The 19,538-nt window shown below is 43.1% G+C and overlaps 1 protein-coding gene across 1 annotated transcript; it reads left to right on the forward strand.

Moving 5' to 3' along the window:
• Positions 1 to 433: 433 nt before the first annotated feature.
• LOC135257088 (transforming growth factor beta-3 proprotein-like) lies at positions 434 to 15,571 on the forward strand. The gene is made up of 7 exons (XM_064339510.1): positions 434 to 1,278; positions 9,126 to 9,289; positions 10,501 to 10,630; positions 11,304 to 11,411; positions 12,068 to 12,230; positions 13,681 to 13,834; positions 14,546 to 15,571. Exons 1-7 carry the CDS (start codon positions 936 to 938, stop codon positions 14,702 to 14,704), a joined length of 1,221 nt encoding a protein of 406 aa, XP_064195580.1. The 5' UTR covers positions 434 to 935; the 3' UTR covers positions 14,705 to 15,571.
• Positions 15,572 to 19,538: the final 3,967 nt, after the last annotated feature.

The raw sequence follows: 19,538 nt of genomic DNA on the forward strand, positions 1-19,538 counted from the left end.
CAATTTCAGTTAATCATCTGCCATTTAAATAATCGTATAAAAATATTCATTTTCACGATTTCCTTTTAGGAACTTAAGGTAGGCCTAGTACATGATTTTGAAAGGTGTAAGATCCCCCTTTCCGAATTAAAGTATATTGAAACAATTCCGTTTTAATATAGTGATGGCCAGCATAGCCTACATTTCAGTATTTTGACACTACAGACATAATGGCGATGCAAGACCCACAAATGACTATGCGCAGTTCAAAAGCACAGTAAAAGACAAAGTTTTAACCTCAAAGTGCTGTCCCTTGAAAAATAAGAAAATAGGCAGGTCCCTCTTAGTGATATAGTACCGTGGAACCGCATTCATGGATGCGATAAAAAATTGCGTCCCTCCTCCATCAAACGTCACGACACTTCAGTATAAGAATAAAGGCAAAAAGCCCTCACAGTCTCTGGTTCTTTGCGGACGCAAAGAGATTGGGCGAAAGTCGGCATCAGCAGTGTTTGATGAGAAAGAAAAAAAGAAAAAAACTGCGGACGAAAGGGATGCAAGGCTGAAAGAACGGAACTTGGAATGTGTCGAAAGCTAGAGAGAGGAAGGAATATTTGAGGATGCCAACTGTTTAATGAATGGTATAAAGGAATCAAAGGCGAAAGGGACGGTTCAATGAAATGTTTCAGTGACGACGCTGCATAACTATGTTGTCCAATATTCTTGGAATAGTTTACTTGAGTCCACTGAACGATATTAATCATAAACGACAATATGGGATTTCACTGGGAAAAGTGTTCTTTAAGTACCTAAATGCGACAGATAGAAGTATATAAAGGACGTTTAATATAAATGAGTTTTTTTCTAGACGTTTTTCCTGCAATCTAATTTAAACATACCATAAATAAATTTATTTGGATTTTTTTTTTATTTCTTTGAATCAACAACAGGTGAAAATGTATTTGGGAAAAGCACTTTTGTTTTTCTTACTTTTGAATCGTGTGACCATGAGTTTGTCGCTGTCCACTTGCGCTACTGTGGACATTGACAACATAAAAAAGAAGAGAGTTGAAGCAATCCGAGGACAAATTCTAAGCAAGCTTCGACTGACCAGTCCGCCACAATCATCGCCCTACCAAGTCCCCTTCCAAGTTCTGGCTCTGTATAACAGTACGAAAGAGCTGCTTGATGAATTGGGGAAGGACCGGCAGCAATCTTGCGGTCAAGACAACACGGAAACCGAATACTACGCCAAAGAGATACACAAATTCAATATGATTCAAGGAGCGCCGGATAACAGTAAGTGACGGTTCGTGTATGTCATTCGCCTAGCAATGTGCCTCTATGAACACGGCAGGAACACGGCAAATGAGTAGTAGCCCACATAGAGTTGGTATATTTTGGTTGCTGGCAGCTTGCCATGCAACTAACAAATAAGGATGTCGAACAAATAAACACCAGTTAGTAACGGTGGGACAAATATTCTGTTCCGTAATTACCTGTACTTAACCCGTAATTAATTGTACGTATTTGTTATTTGTACTGCTAATTGTTAGCAGCACAAATAACCACGATAGATGGCGAGTCGCGGAGGTTTCTATTCTTTATTTCTCCTTTGCCGTTATTCAAATGTCATCTGTGCCTTCGGCAGTTTAAACGGTGTATTCGAGGACCATTTAAAGCCTGTCATATTACTTTATGTATTAATTGGGTTCTACGAGGGATCGAAACATTGCATAATATGCCTTATATCTGTGCTCCTGGCGTTTTATTTGGGCTTGTTTTTGTTGGCCCTCTGAATTAATGTAAACTCTGACTCCCATGATTTGTCCATATTATGTAAGAAGCCCATTGCCAAAGACTTGGGTCATCGATCCAATTGTGTGCTACGATCATACTGAAGGCCAGTCAGTCAAAGCTAGTTCCCATTTAAAAAGCAGCTTGCCCTGTATTTCCGCAGACACGTTATAGGCTTTGGCGCTAGTAAAATCTGTATGCAATTGAGTCGTATTGTGCCCGACAAGTGGATATCAAAATGTCAGATTTGTTGATTACAAATCAACGAAGTCTCCTTCAGAACACAATACTACCGTCTTGAAATACGCAACTTTTTCAGACTGATCTGAAATTTCTTTATTTTCAGGTGTTCTTTTAAAAAAAAACAAAACGAATTATTTAAGAATTAAAGTACACTTTTTAAATTATTTCAATGATCAAACAAAACAAGTCAGTAAAGACAAGAAGGTAATGTTTTCCTTTGTGTCCATGCCTTTGGTTTGCAATGTTTTATGGAAAATCCCTCTGTCCTCCTCTCATTCTTCCACTGGTTCAGCTGCCCCCTCCAGATGTTCCTAGTTCTAGCACAGTTTGAGTGAGGGATAAATCCTCCAGCAGTGGAAGTCAGGAGATCTAGAGAGGAAAAGTTACTGTAAGTTTACACTTATGGGAGGAACTCAATTAGCGTAGTCTAGTATGGTTCAGCTTATTGGAGCTTGTCATTCATCCGTCCAAAGAATGAGATGGCCAAGCATGGAGCCCTGCAGTGTTGGCGTTAGGAGCAAGGGGGAAAGCCGATGTCTTGATCCGGAGGAATGAGCAAAGCAAACAGATTCAGCTGGAGGCACAGCAGGGTTGCAGCATAGAAAGTCTGAAACAGGCATTACAATGAGCCCATTATATCTGGTTTCCCGGTGTCTTGAATTGTGCACATTGGCAGTGATATGGCATGACCTCTCCCTTAATCAGTATCTCCTGTGGGTTTTAAGGCTATCTGTTCATTCATGTAGTGTATCAGTGCTGTTGTGTGAATATTATTTACTTCCTTTAGCTAAACCACGGATATGTACTGTAAAGGGGCAGAGATTAATTCACAACTTCATTGACATGGACTCACTTTAACAAAGCTGCCATACCAAGTTACTGTAGCACTAAAAATATGGCATACTCAAGCTATAGTAGATATTTGATTATCAGCCAAGAATGAATCACTATACGAAATGTCTTGCAAGCAGGAATGCCCATTAAGAGTCTACGTTGTGGATCGGTCTCAGTAGGAAAAAAAATGTCTCACTGTGTAACCTGGCCAACTGACTCACCCTTTCTGAGAAGCGGATAAAACGTTCATTGAGAGAGACCTAGAATGGGCCGCACAGCTCTGATGAAGACGGGGGTCACTTACAGGCCCCCTTTTATCACACGGGGCCTCCGAAAATGTGGCGGAGTCCACATCCAGAGATGACATTAAATAGGGTTGGCTCTGGCACCCACACAGGACGCCCTCTCAAAGCTCTGTTTCAGGCCCTCCAAAGTGCCTCTGACTGTTGTGAAGTCATCATGACTACGATGGCCTGCCTGCCAGTGTAAAGCAACAGGACCCCCTAAACAAAGTGTGTGTGTTTGGGGGGGTGGGTTAAGGCCTCCACCCCTAGCATTTGGGAAGCCGTCTGGAGACACCCTTCCATTAAAAAGCTTTCTCTTACTTCTTGCTCAAGAAATGATTGCTTGGCACATCGGCCAAAGTTAGCAAAAGTCATCTCCAGTTCAGTTGATCCCCTCTTCAGATTAGATCAGGGATTTCAAGTCTTATCTAAGAAGGGCTGGCATGGGTGCAGGCTTTTGTTCTAACCCAGAGTTAAAACACCTGTGCCAACTAATCAACAAATAATTGTTTTAGAATCAAGGCCTTGATTTGTTGAATCATGTATTTTAGTGCATGGACGTCAAAACGCCCGCATCCACAACAGCCCACCTGAGATAAGATTGCACAGTCGTGGATTAGATGGTTTTGTTTTTTTATGTTTCATGCTTAAGTGATTATCCTTTTGAAATACTACACCTGAAATGAAAGAAGGAACTTCGAGAGGGTGTCCTTTGCTGCTGAACAATCACTTTCTTCCCTCTTGAATGTCCATTATGTAATTCCATATGAAGCACAGCATGTTTTGGGATTGAAAAGCATTACGTCCGTCACCATGTGTATCAGGTCGTGCATACTTTTGCTCCATTGAGACTGATGAGTTTTGCATCCATCCTTTCCTGGACTCAGTAATGCCACCCCCAAGATCGACAGCAGTTCTCCAGTTACTTGTGCTGAATAAAGTTAATTTTTTCCTGAATGGTATATATGTATATATTTCCTACTTTCTTCTTTTCATCCAAGAGACATATATTTTCCAAGAATATAAACAAGTTATGGAAAAGGTCTAATGGAAAAGTATGCACATGTATCCTTTTCCATTATTCCCTTTCCATAACTTGTTTATATTCTTGGAGAATCAAAGTCTGCGATGAAAAGATGAAAGTCTTGTTCTTGGGAAAAATAGGAGTCGTATTGGAAAACCTTTCATAAAAAGGTATTGTAAGACCATTTTAGAAACATAACCATGCAATACACTCCTGGATTTAAGAAAAACAATCTTAAATCAATGTAGTGAGAACCTATTTTTTTTTTTTTTTTTTGCTGTAAAATTACCATTGAGTGTGTGAGAATTGTCTTACCTTGTTAAAACCTCCATAGCTCAGGGAAAAACCCATCAGCCTCTTTCTCCCTGTCTGGGCTCGATACGGAACGTTACTGGGAGAATGGCCCACGTCCCAGATCTTTTCTTTGCCTTGGTGAGGAAAATACATCATTTTCTTTTGCGGAAATACCAGATCTTTGCCCGCACATTTTCTCCTTATGTAACTCAAAAAGTCTGGTTTCAGAAGTTTGGTATAGGAGAGGAGGGAGAATGTGATTGTTGTTGATTCTTATCAACTACAACATTCCCCCACAAGCAGTGTTTTCAATCTTTGTCGAATCTACGCAAGATAAACAATTTTCAGTGTGGTCAAACGGTACATGTATGCCCTGTGGGGCGTGCATGGTATTTTTTAGTGGGGCCAGCACATGCATACAGTAATTGTTATCCACTCTGCAAAACCTGTGGAGCTAAAGTCCCAAGTTTCCATCCCAATTAAATAATCACTCTCTTGTTCTGTACCAGGGGGCAGCATTGCCGATGCTTTCTTGCTTTAGTGAAATCTACTGTACATGTTAGTGTCACAAGACCAGGCACACAACATGAGTCCTCCCACTTAGGTCATCAAATCAATCTCACTGGAAATGCCCATCATGTCTCCAAAGCTGTGTCAATTTATCTTGTATGCTATCTTTTATTATGTATTCATTTGCACTTATCCAAAGAAACATTTTGACAAGAAGCATATAGTGTATTTCTTGAGAATTGCAGAATCAAGGGCATAAGATAAAAGTAACCACCACCTCCCCCTCCCCAAACAGTCCTGTAACTCTTGGCACAAAGACAGCCTGAGGAGGGCATTCATGATAGCTTCTCAGAGGGACACATCTAGCCAGAGGTTTTAAGGACAGACTCCCTATATTATTGAGCCAACTGCAGGGGAGTAGAACACCGCCAACTGAAATGGATGGGCTGTTTGCATGTTGGGGGTGGTTAAAACCAATGCCAGTGGCTTTTAGCAGCAGGCTGTCCTCCCCATAAAGCACCTCAGTCGTCATCAGGTCATGCCGGGTTCACTGGAGGGAGATCAAGGACAACAGGCCAGTGCCGCTAAACCCCCTCCCCCCCCCGCCCACCCTGGCAAAGCAGCGCGTGGTTTTTGGAATAAATTGCTGACTGTTGACCTTTAATGGGTTCCTTCTCAGGAAGACGTCAAACTGCACCACTGTGGATATTCAAAGAAATGTGGTGTAAATGGAAGCTGAAGAATAAAAAATAAAATAAAAAATGAAGTGTGGGGGTGACAAGGGACATTTTTATAGGGGTTATTTTAACAACCTCTGTTTATAGCATAATTCAGGTTATTTGGCATACAGCAGCCATCAATTCAGAAGGGGGGGGGGGGGGAGTCAGACCAAGGAGAGCAGTGCTTCTGATATATGGAATTGTAGAGAGATGATGTCATCCCCACCCCAAAAGAGACTCCAGTCCATTCCAAAGATTTTCTTTTTCCTCCCTCCCTCTTCAATCAAGCAGCTGGGAAAAGAGCTGCCCTTACTTCAGCAGATAACTTCACCGCTTTATTTCGTCCCACGCGGTTGGGTCGCCAGTTCCTCCCAGATAATGGCTTCTGCAGTTGCCGTCGGACGCACGTCACCAGGGTTGTCACCGCGGCACGGCTCTCTACTGTAACGGCTAGCCATGGGTGCCTGTCCTGGAGCCAAGCTACAGTTCCAGTGGACAGACGCATCTTCAGAATACGTTACACTAACATCTCTTGACAAAAAGATAACGCCACCGCCTCCGTTTGTGGTTAATATGCGGACAGAGTGACGGGGCAGTGTTGCCTGAGTGCCTTCCCGCAGATGGGACTGCTTGAAAGCCAATCACCTCAGGTCCCTGTCACCACAGACCCGTCAGCGGCCTGCTGGTATTATTTGCTTCTGCCGGTTAGGTTGGCTCGCCGATTGGAACGACCTCGCTGTTTTTCTCGGAGACGCGGTGTGAAATCATGTCCCAGACTTAGCGGTGGAGGGAGCCCCTGGCAGCGTTACCGTGGAGGTGAAGGGGCTGGGAGTTCAAGAGAGAGAAAGTGAGAGAGAGCCGGTGTAGAGAAGGGAGCCCAGATCGCTCGGCTCTAAGCGGAAGCTTGGTGGAGCTGAGCATTATTTCGCTTTGTTTTGTTATTTTTCTCATCACTCAAGAATGCCACTGAGTACCACAGCAGCTTGTCCTCAAGCTGGCACTCAGCATGCTGGTCAGAATCATTTGTATTTGAATGTTACTTTACACATTTAATGTTGTTGCTAATTGCCTCACACGGTGTAAGCCAAAGGGTGTGGTTTCAGGACTCCAGAAGCTATGAATCCGACTAGGTCACTTGTGTAATCAGTGGCACCTGTGGACTGAAGTCACAAGTATCTCAAATTCAGAGTGCAATAGGGAAAAGAATGGAGTTGTACTGTGCTGTGGACCAAATCAATCTTCACATTACAAACTGTACCTCTTTGCAAAGTTCATACCTAATGCAGACCAGATCTTTTATTACTGTTCAAAAGGAATAAATACTCCAAACATTAATCAGGAACTCTTATGTGGCTTCACTCACTCAAACTCAGACATATCAATATCTTTGCATGTGAACACCTTAACGTCTGTTTGGGCCAGTTACATCCAGATTGTTGATCTGTTTTCCAATGTTTGAAATGGTGATACAGGTTTATAATTTAATCATGTACTTCTTTGTTTAAATGTCATGATGCCATTAACATTGATCATTGACATGACCAGATTTCAAGCTCAGGATCAGGTTTAGACAGGCGTGCCTTTTTTGCTATTCAAGTATTACTTATTCAACAATGAGAAATTTAAACATTGATGTTAATGCATCCTTGCTTGTTCTCTTTTATCTGTACAACAGCAATACAGTACTGCAGTAACAATGCAAACATAAAGAAAAAATGTGTATTCATCACAACATGATGAGCATGTAATTTTCTTATTGTATAGATTTTTTGTGTCCCATAAGAAAACTTTAAGAAAGCCATCGCCAGTATCCCAAACCTCGTAAGGGGGGGAGGGGGTTCACTGAGGATTCGCCCCCTTTTTTTCACTCCCGGATACCCCGGCCCTGATAGCCATGGAACAAATTACCTTGAGAATCTTGGAAAAAATAAACCGTAATGCAAAATCCACCTAAAACCGTCGCAATAGGAAAAATGAGGTCATCCACAAGGAAACCAGAGGCTTGATTAGAATTTCAAATTTGCTCTGCTAGTGGGGGCTTTTCACCTTCTGCTGAGCATAGACTATGCGGGGGCGAGGGGGGGGGGGGGGGAGGAGGGGGTTTCCAGGACGAAAAGAGGCCCAGAGCCTCCACTCTGACCCCTTGGGAAATATCGCCTCCACAGTTATCCGGCCATGTGTGAATCTGGAAAGGGCCGTCTAAAAATAGTCCTGAATCCACGGAGCAGTCAGATAGTGGATAAGGTGAACTGAAATTTTAGCCCTCTCTCCCCAATGAGACAATGCCATAAACCAATGTCAGCGCTTATAACGAAAATGATGTTTCTCATTACTTCTTTCTTATTTTTCACATTAAACTTTACTTTACTCTGAATGATAGTGGCTCTCATTGCCGGGTACATTTCTGAGGTAGTATGGTTAATTGAGTTGGAGCAGCCAGAGAAAACACCACAGGCTGGTGTTGTAAGCCCATGTACAGTAATCTCTGTCAGAAGCGTATTTTCATTATGGAGTCATTCTTGCGTGCCCCGCCCCTCTCTCTCTTTGAAATGAATGGAAGTTTAAAACAGGCCAAAGTGAATGGCCGCTGCAGCGCGGATCGAGTGACTCAGCTGCACTGTAATGCCCCTGTTGACCTGGCCTGCTCGCGGGCTGCGCGCCTCGCTGGCAGCCAATCTCAGGCCAGGTGCGTGGGCGTTCGCTTTCCAGGATTTGCTCAAACGCTATTGGGTTTCAGGTATGCAAACACACATGTTTCAAACGGAGGGGGTGGAGGTTGGCAGTGCTGAGCCACACTGAGCTGTCCTGGCTTACCTGGGCACCTGCCAAAAGAGGGTCAAGTTCAGGACATGGAGTGTATCTTCCCAGGAACCATCTTACTCCACAACAGAGGACACCTGACTTTAATTTTAAGCCCTGAAACAAACTCAGATTGGCATTTGGAAAGCACATGAATATACAGACAAACAACTGCAGACAAGTCGCAGAGATTGTCTCCATTGGACAAGGCTAATATAACTATGGGTTACCAATGCATTGTACAACTGTGCACTGTTGTCTCAAGCGTTAAGAAGTTTTTTTGGTAACACTTTACAATAAGGTCACACAAATTGGGATTAACTAATGTAGTTGCTAACATGAATTAATGATGTACAAATACATTAGCAAAGCTGTGCAGATTAACTTTTCAGTAGTTAGCAGTTAAAAACTACATTAGTTTATGCCAATTCATGTGACCTTATTGTGAAGTGTTACCTTTTCTTTCTTGTTATTCACTCTTGTGCATTGAACAGCTGCGTAGTAAGGATGATCTCACTATTGCTTCATTTTTTAATGGGAAATTCTAGGTGACAGGACTCGCATGAACGCCTGACATTGGACCGTGCATTAGCCACAGCTTTTCAGGGTTTCACTCAGTCTTCTCGGACGCCTGTCTTGCAGACGAACTGCACCAGTGCCCAAAGGGAATCACCTCCAAGGTGTTCCGCTTCAGCGTCTCTGCCATGGAGAAGAACGCCACTAACCTGTTCCGGGCCGAGTTTCGTGCCCTTCGTGTGCCCAACGCCAGCGCCAAGAGGAACGAGCAGCGGATCGAACTCTACCAGGTGCGTAAAGGTACCGTTTCCTCTGTCTCTTTCAGTAGTCCTCGCTGGCACGTTGCGTTGATCGGGTTCTATTTGCTCAGACAAATTCCTCGTTGAAATTTCCCCCCGGTGTCAGTTCTTAGTAGAGCGGAATGGAAGGGAAGGCCTCTGGGAGAAGGTGTGCTTCCTCTCGGCCAAGGTTGAGAAACCTCATCTGTCTGATTCACCCTCTTCTTATTCCCCATCTCTCAGTTCTCACAGAAACAACACGAAAACAAAAAAAGTGGTCTGTTTCCAAAGCACCTGTCAGAGATAGGCCGAGACAGGACAGGGGAAAGGGGGGCAGGGAAGGGGAGGGGAGGGGGGGTTAAAGTAAAGTTTTCCGCGGCGAAACCCTCGTGAGAGCGCGAGCCGCGACTGGGTTCCATCATTTCCTGCTGGGGAGACTAGTGTCTCCGGGCTCGCATACCGCTCCGGAGCGCCGGCTGTGCGAGACTAGGGGCCGGGCTCTTCGTCCCGGCGGATCGTTTCCAGGAATGACGGAGGACGGAGGTGGGGGTCAGCAGCTGAGTGAGAAGTAAACCAAGACGCTTGCCGGGGAAATTGGTCACTCTTGCTCGCTCTCGGACCCGCCGGTTTCGAGCCCCGCTGAGCAGGCGGAGAAACATTGCTGCCATTGTTGTTTCACCTGGCGGTTCATGACGAGACCAAGGCCTGAACTCGTACACCTCTTAAAACAATGCCGTATCCTGGATCAGTGCCCCACGCAGGATATAATCTTTCAGGAAGTGTATTTGGCGCAGACCGCCAGAGCGGGGTACTAGATTACCGCGATGAACCGGCGTTGGTTCGGACTGAACTCCCCCAAAGGGCTTTAACCGGACACACCATCTGCGGACCTTTCTAAATCCCAGCCGGTAGTGAGGTTGGGGATAATGAGGCTGTTTGCAGTGAAGCACCTGCAGGAACCCTAGAGAGGAGAAGTATGTGGAATGTGAATGGCGGAGTGGGGCTGGGATGCCAGATGTGGAGTGATCCTGCAGTCCGGATCCGGCAGACAGCCAGGACTCTGGTGGTCTGCAGAGACACAGGCGTCAACGTTGCAAGGTGGGGGCATCGACCTGGGAGATACCACTCCCACGAAGCCCAGTGTTTGGTTCTAAGGGCAGCGGGGAGGGGTAGGGTTGTGGATGTGCAGTCTGGTACAATAGTCTGGATCGTTTGATTGACAGATCCTGAGACCGGAGGGGCACATCGCTAAGCAGCGCTACATCGGTGGCAGGAACATCCTCACCAAAGGCACGCCTGAGTGGGTCTCCTTCGACGTGACCGATACGGTGCGGGAGTGGCTGATGTACCGCGGTGAGAGCCCAAAACATCACACCATGGTGCTGCCGCCCAAAAACCTGCCAACTGGTTCTTTGCTCTTATTAATGAAAGTTTGGGTGGAGGCTGGAGACAGGTGTAAATACAACATTCCTCTACTGTTGCTGTGACATGTATTACCATCATAACACAATCCCAGTGTAGTGGCAACATAAGGCCCCAATGTACCTAAGGCTAGGGTTAAGGTTGACTAAATAATGATAATGTTAAATTTGTGTGTCTTATGAATCATATGAGATTAGATTGCTCTACGGTTAGGAATTGGTGAGGACTAGATAAGGGTTAGTTGTGTCCTGTAAAACCATAGATTTGAAAGAGGGTGTACTTTCTTTTTCACATCACTATATATACAGCACTATGGGAATGGTTAATCTGCTGTCCATGAGAACGCTTCTCTTTAGGCTCTAGGCCAGGATCTCAAATTAAAATGCTGTGTCTGCTTCCCTTTGATGTGTTCCTGCAGTTAATGGCTTTATTCAGTCATTGATTGACTGGATAGCCCATACAACTTGTTTGTCTGAAAGGAGACCACAAAAACATTCAGACATCACAGACATAAATGAGTGAATAAATACAATAGAAAATTTTTATAGAAAAGTAAGCAGAAATGCAGACATTTCCCATGATGCAAAGTTCTCTACCCCCTCAGAGACTAACCTGGGCCTGGAGATCAGCGTGCACTGCCCCTGCCATACCTTTGGCCCAAACAGCGACATCATTGAAAACGTCAATGAGGTGCTGGACGTCAGGTTCAAAGGTAAGACTGACCACATTTTGATACAACTCACCAGTTAAAAAAATAAATATAAAGAACTCATGATTTTTAAAGGGCTGATTTTTGACAGTATACTGTGTAAATCTTAACTATCCATACCGTTTACAGTTTTCAGTAAAAGGTGAAGGACATATTGTATTCTGAAGTATCTGAATATTTGTTGGCAGTTTCCGCCCTCTAGAACACTGGGAAGTTATGTGATGTTCTGATTTGAAAAACCCTGTAAAGTTTTGTGTGGTACAGAAAACCCCCTGGTTTCAATATTGTGAGAATGATTTATGGAGCTAATGCCTTATCCTTATCCATTTGAAGATGTATTGGTTTTGATGAGGCTGGGTATGAAATAGTAACCAGCATGCAGAGATTTAGTCCAGAGAAAAGCTCTGGTATTTCACTTACAGTTGGGGGAATTTCGAAGGGGGGGGGGGTGGATGGAGATTGGGGCTCCACTAAGGGGATCACGCAGGTGCTCCCCCTGTGCCTGCCAGATGACAAACCCCCCTACACCCACAAACTGCTTTTCCATCAGGAGCAGACTGTACAAGAAAGGCAGCAGAAACAGGAACAAGTGGGTGGTGGGGGGTGGGGGGCATGGGCGGTTCCGGAGTGTGACGGACACCTCTCTCGCTTTCCCTCAGGGGCAGAGGGAGACTACGAAGACCTAGTAGGCCGGTCAAAGAAGCAGAAGGGGGGGGAGCTCCTCCCCCACCTGATCCTAATGATGCTGCCCCCACACCGCCTGGATACCCATTCGTCCTCCCGCCGACGCAAGCGTGCACTGGACACTAACTATTGCTTCACGTAATGCACACTCTCCTTACTACGTTGCTTCATGTAACTCATGTAACCATTCCCCTTACTGGACTGTTTCCTGTAATGCACACCGTCTCCTTATTGTTCTGCATTAAATAAGATGGTGGGCTGCTGGGTGGCTCATTCGGTTAAGGCACCGTGGTCTGCTGCAAGGATGAGCCTCATGGCCTCAGATTGAATCCGGGCTGCACCAGTTCCGGACTGTGGCCAGTAGCTCCATAGGGCGATGTGCCTGAGTGAGGGAGGGTTCAATCTGTTAGGGGTCTATGTTAAAACACTCTCTAGCGACCCCCGCTGGTAAAGCTGATTATGATGTGTCTTCCTCTGCTTCCACTCTATTGCCAGCTTAGCTGTAGTCTGCAGTGTGAAAAGAAGCAGATTGGCGACATCGTGTGTTTCGGAGAAGAACAGCGGATGTCTCTCGAAACGGCGGTGGAGTTTGCGCATATACGTGGCTGCCGTGGTTGCAGATAGTTGGACATTCCAAATTAGGGTGTGAATTGGACATATTCAGTCCCACGCTGGCAGCCAATCTTTTAAAAGATTAAAAAAAGATGGGGGCGCCAGGTGCGTGCCAATCCCAATCTGCACGGACAAGTCAGATGGTGCTTTGTAAAAGTGCCAGCTGCAGGAATGAGAAGCTTCCCACCCTTACCATTCAGCCTGCTTGCAGGGTTACATCGCCCTGCAAGTCGAAATCTGTCCTTACATATCCCGAATGCTTTCTCTGTGAAAGCACGTTAAGCTGGCCATGCCACGCACTCAACATCATAAGCAGTGGAGGATGCCTGGTACCCTTCAAAGAGACTGAAAAACAGCCTGTTCTAATGATTTAGGGAGGGCCATGCAATTGACAGAAACATTAACAAGACACGCAGTTGTTTTTTTCTATCCATGGCAAAGGTCATATTTCACTGTTATGTTGTAATTTCAGTTGCATCATGCGCTAACTTTGTATGTATTTTATCATTATGGTATTTTATACCTATTGCTTATGGTGCTTTATGTACTGTTAATGTTTCACACTGTAATTAAATTGTAAATGGTAAATGGACTGCATTTATATAGCGCTTTTATCCAAAGCGCTTTACACTTTACGCTTTAAAACTAGAGAAGTTGGTTCAAATCCCCTTATGACTTGGTTGATAAATTGTTAAAATTTTTTGCTTATAGTTCCTCTCTTGGAGAGGATTTTGGGCAACACCGGTGCACAGTTTTTGTACATTTGATGGGTAGCCTCTGTGTGACATGCTAAATACACAATTATTAATAAATTAAGGTGAAATGTCTGATTACACAACAAACCGCACACGTCTGGATAGCAGAATCACACTGTGGAGTGTGGACACTGTCCTTGTTGTGAATAAACAAATAGGAAAATCTCAAACTAGTCAGTGGGTGTTAACCATACTGTTCATTTCCCCATCCTGTTCCACAGAAATTCTGAGGAAAACTGCTGTGTGCGCCCGCTATACATAGATTTCCGCCATGACCTGGGCTGGAAGTGGATACACGAGCCCAAAGGGTACTACGCCAACTTCTGCTCTGGTCCTTGCCCCTACCTACGCAGCGCTGACACCACCCACAGCCAGGTGAGATTTGGTTATTGCCAGTTGACCCGTGACTGCGATCATTCTCATTAAAACTGTCGACTTCGTGCCATTTATGTAGGACCACAGATTCTGTCCACTAACCAGAATGTTAAGCATATTGAGCCAAATGGGAAAATGGATCTGTCTGTGATATGCTGATGAAACCTTGGGCTTCCTGGTAGCGTCTGCTGGCGGTTCTGTATCTCGCTTGACCTCAGACATGAATATGCATGAGGATACAAAATGGAACAAATTCAGTCGTAAACAGAAGCGAACGGACTAAATTTTATTATTGATAAATAATATACAGTATATATGTAATTCAGGTCTATGTTATTTAAATTCAAAATTGGGTCTGTCTTTTCTTCCAAGGCCTTGCTTAGAATAAAAACTATTTGATCAGATCATTACACTAGTGTGGCCCTTTCTTTAGTCCTGCTGTGATTTCTCATGAAATGACAAAGTTCTTCAAATCATGCGTCATTATAGCAGCTTGTTCCTTTTCCACTAAAATAATAATAAATATTTTTTTGTTTTTACCAATAAATACTTTAATTATGTTATAATAATAATAATAATAATAATGTTATTGTTGCTGTTGTTGTTGTTGTGATATACACACAATCTTGCTTGGTAAATATTTGTAACTGAATATGTTCTTGTTATATAAATGTGTAAAAATCATTCACTGATGCCGGTCTCCTTGTACAGCTGCTGAGCCTGTACAACGCCCTAAACCCAGAGGCTTCAGCCTCCCCGTGCTGCGTACCCCAAGACCTGGAGCCGCTCACCATCCTGTACTACTCTGGCCGCAACCCCAAGGTGGAGCAGCTCTCCAACATGATTGTCAAGTCCTGCAAGTGCAGCTGAGAGCACAGCAGGTGTGGGAGTGGGGGCATCATGGGTTGGCATTGGCCGTGCAGCAGAAGGGACTGTCAAAAGAACAGCGCCCCCACCTGGCCAGCCATTTATGCTGCATGTCCACCCAAGCAAGGACGCACAATTTGAAAGCCACTCTGCAACTGCGAAAAGGACATGAACTAGACTTGCAGATCCTACCTTTTTTCATTTATTTATTCTCCCTTTCAATGCTTTTAAAACATCCAGTCCTTTTCTTTTCCTCCTCGTTTAGCCTTTCAGCTGCCTTTTTATTTCTGAAAATCCCTGGGTATTTCATACAGACAAAACAGACAGAACAAACTTGTATCAAACTACAACAGCAACAGGACTGCCTTGCTGTCTGGGACACAGTTACACTTGACTAGGAGGACTAATAGGCTGTTGGATTTAAAATTGCAATTTTTAAAAGGTTACACCAAGCACAGCCTGGGTAAAGACAAGGGCCAATACCTTTTTGGGGGGAAACACCTGCTTAGATTCTTATCTTCTGGAAAAGGGGGAAGTATTCATGCTGGGAAAGCCAAGCTGTGTACGTACCTGGAGCTGGGCACTGTGCATGTAGACTTTATGACAGATTCAAATAGTCAAGTAGAAAGAACAGAACTTCCTAGGAGAACATTGCATTTGTTTAAAAAAGAAAGGCATCATTATTGTTATGATTACCTCTGTGTTGAAACAAAACTTTTGGGACTTTTTTTCTCATAAATGGAATGAGATTTGTTCTATTGTACAATCTATATCACGTAGTGAATATTTCACTAATACAAAAATTGTTCATGTTTTTAATGCTATTACCCCTGACAACTCTTTTTATATTAAAAGTGATCTTGGATGGATGATGTGGATTTTTTGTTCAGGGGACACGCTGACATCTAGCAATTCACTTCCTTTTTATATTGTCATAGATGTTGTAGGAAAAATTGTTTTAAATGATTGCTTTGATTCATAACCAACAAAAAAAGTACTAACAGACAGGTGCACTCCCATAATGCAATCCTGTTCTTTTTTGTGAAATTAACCAGTGCACTACATTTTGGTTAACAGAGCTATCACAAAAAATATGAAATGTTTAATCATAATGTTTTTTTGGTTTTTTTTGGGTGGGGGGGGGGGAGGGGGGTTAAAAACAACCACATTCCACTGTAGGCTGTGTTCATTCCTTTTCTACCTCCATACCATTAAATGTTATCCCAGGTACACAACTATCCAGACTAGTTTACTCTTGAGAATAATCTATTAACACACATGGAACAGCCCTTGGGCCTGTTTGCTGGTAAGTGGTTCTTGTCAAAATCAGTTTATTTTGGGAGTCATGTTTACCATTCCTTTCATTAATTTACAGATCACAATTTTTGCCCCCAAAAGATAAACTGTCAAATTTATTGAACTTAGAAAACACTTAACTGTTAGTCATGTTAAGTACTTGATGATTGAACCTAGGCCAAAAAGCATAAGGTCTTCATTTTTCAAATATAAAATGCATGTAAAGCAAGTGTCATTTTCCATGTTACAGTAAGTTGTGATGCGAAAGGAACCCTTTGCCTGAATATGCAGCAATATTTTATTTATGAAGTCATCATAAATACTGCAAAGAAAATGAATCCGTCAGATTAAACTAGGGGTTTCAGAAGTGTCCAAGCCCAAGTTCTGTCTTTCACTCTGTGTTCTAGGTCAGTGTTTCTGTTCTCGTTTTTTGCTTTGGATTTGCCCCGAGGTCACACACACTTCATTCACCCCAGCCTGGCGGAGTCTCAGGGTTTGGGGATTTGTAACTCACGCCTTACAAAACAAAATTGCTTGAAATATTTTCAAATGTGGAATCATGCTTCGTTTTAAACTTTGTTTATTTGGAATATCTGTGGTAGGGGTACAATGTGTACATGTGCTTTGATTAATGCATGTGTGGAAATGAGCGCAAGATGTCTTAATTAATCTCTCAGACTCTCATGACATACCGGTTTATCCCCTAAACACCAGAGTTTGAGAACACCTGCATTAATGGACCACTGATGATTATGTAAGCACTCGTTCACTTGGGCCTGTCTTGAGCTCAGCACAGCTCATGGTGCTTCTGATGATTATTTATTTTTATTGTATAAAAGAACAAAAAAGTACAAAATAGAATATGATGCCATTTTCTCACATAACACCAAACTCCCCCAAACTGCTCATGATGCAACTACAGTATATTCAGATACAATAAATGAATAAAATTTAAATAAAACTGAATAATAAAAAATGTGCTGTAGATACTGTATATGAGTAAATATGTTTGAAGGTTTTTATAGTAATGGTTAAAACATACATCAATGTATCAGGGCATCATTTTTAGAAACAGTGCAAATGTGCCTTACCTCAAGGATTGTTCTTGTAGGCAGTGATGAGTCCCATCATTACGAATAGCTCACAAAAGCAGCTTGAACATGCTTGTACACGGTCCACACTATGGATCACACAGAATCCAAAATTCATGCTGGGATTATGGGATGTTTCAGAGTTGGGCCCACATTTTTAAGTGGAGTACCTCCCGCAGAGTTGATTGCAGATCCTGTATTGTTACTGTGAAATCATTGGCCAGAACAAGAATTCAACAACAAGGAGAGTGTGAACATTTCTGTTCTGTGAAGTATAAAATAGCAATGAAGTCACCATCATGACAGCATCTGGCACATTGATGAAACAAGTCCTGTTTAACTAGTGCTTTCAGGCAAAGCACTGAAGTAAATTCAATTTGGTTGTATTCCATGATGAGGAGCTCTGTTGCAATTGGGGCACACATTTACACTACACATTTTTTGGAACAGTACAGATAACCCCACAGGAAGGGTCCCAACCCTGGTTTAGAGGAGCCACAGGGCCTGCTGGCTTTGGTTTCCCGGCCCCAAAAAAAAAAACATTTAAGTGCGTGATCAGCTATCTTACTGTGACTGATTTTCAAGTTCTGAGTGACAATTACAGCAAACAATGAAAAAGCAAACCCCAAGACTCTTCGAGTGCTGAGAGGACTTTTACACTAACAAATGAAGCACGCCTAATACAAAGTGCTGTAGGTAAGAATAGCAGCTGGTCTTTCCCAACAGTACAGGCACAACCTTTAAGTACATTCAAATCACATTAAGAATAAACCCAATGATAGCCATTTTGCAACATGCGACATGATGCAAAACAAATGTTCAATACACAGTGTGTATTCTCTGCCTTGTTTCCATATTTGCATGGCTTGCAGTTTCCGTTCTTCACAGTTGCTTCATATTGGGAACGCCTAAACAGCTGTTGCACCACAGGTACCCAGAATTCCGAGCGGCTGTGTGAGGGCATCCGTCAGCAGATGGTGAGGGCGATGAAAGAACAGGGCCAGAAAGAACGGATCCACGATGCAATTCATGCCAAACCATGACATCCCTTACACTATCCGATATTTTGACAGCACCTCGATGTTGTGTATCAGTCTTTCCAAAGAGGTGGTCTGGACTGTGGAATGTCGCCTATGATGAGAAGGATGTGCATTTCATTGTGTCACAACATAAAGCGTGTCCAAAATGACAGGGCAGTAATGCAAGCCTTTTGAAGTGGATTTTTTCCCAGGCTTGAACACAGCTTAGCTCTCCTCTCCACTGACTCCAGGTGGACAATGAGGCAGGGCACCTGTCACCTGGTCTGGCAGGTGGCAACAATGGCTCATTTTAAGAGCCGATCAGGCCACGCCCCTGCTCCGGGAGACATCAATCATGGATGGTGACACTAGGCGGAGCATCAGAGGAAGCAGTTTGTTCTGCCTCCCTCCAGAAAGAGCCTGGAGTTCCTGGCTCCTCCCATAAATCTGTTTCCAGACTTTATCCAGCCTCCTTCCTGCAGTCACAATTCACTATTTCAGAAGTTTGTTCACCTCAAACTGAAATGGAACTCCTCAGTGACTTTAAAGAATATGGCCTGGGCTCATACACTACATGTTTGTTTTGTTTTTAACTTTAAATAACTAACTTTTTAAAATTTATTTTGTTTTTAAAACAATAATTTTGTTCATTTCAGCATTTAGTAAATGCATTATGATTTTTCCATTCACAAAATGTATTTTTTGTATTGATACCTTAAACCCATGCTGCAGTCATGTGCTAATGGGTTCACTATAAACCTAGGTACCGCTCAATATATTTGATACACAGTGAATGTCTTCAGTGTTTTTGAAGACTTTCATATTCATTATACTCCTATAAACCTGAATTGAAAGAAATCTGGTTTTAACCAATTATTTTACACCAAGGTTATTGATACTAATGAAATGGTTCGCCACAGGGATAGGTTATAAACCTTTTTAGACAGATGAACTAAAATTTAATGAAAATGTTTAAACTTTGTGACTGTATTTAATCATGGTAAAAAAAAAAAAATTAACAGTATCCTCGGCCATTGCTTGACAATGCCTTGGTGTAAAATTGTCCATATGAACACACATTTTCCCAGACTGATGAATTTAGATGTAATGGAAATTATTGATTTGCTTTCTGCATAATATTTGTGAATATTTTCCTACCTCTGTACAATAACTTTCCCAGTGCCATTGTAGTGCTGTTTACTTCTGCAGATAATTTTTAATTGAGTTTGGAAGAACAGTTTTTGTCAAATCCTGGAACTGACTCCAGAGGGAGTTTTGTGAAGTCGAGTGTGCGGACTTGCTTGGGGTCAAAAACTCAAGGAATTTGTGTGCTGGTTGAAAGAAACATAGTTTCTTTGGAGTGGAGCAGGGTGGCAGTTTCTCAGCAACTTCTCTGAATGTTTTGATGCACTGCCTCAATTTTGCTTTGCA

Source organism: Anguilla rostrata, chromosome 6 (genome assembly GCF_018555375.3).
Source record: "Anguilla rostrata isolate EN2019 chromosome 6, ASM1855537v3, whole genome shotgun sequence".
Taxonomy (NCBI): domain Eukaryota; kingdom Metazoa; phylum Chordata; class Actinopteri; order Anguilliformes; family Anguillidae; genus Anguilla; species Anguilla rostrata.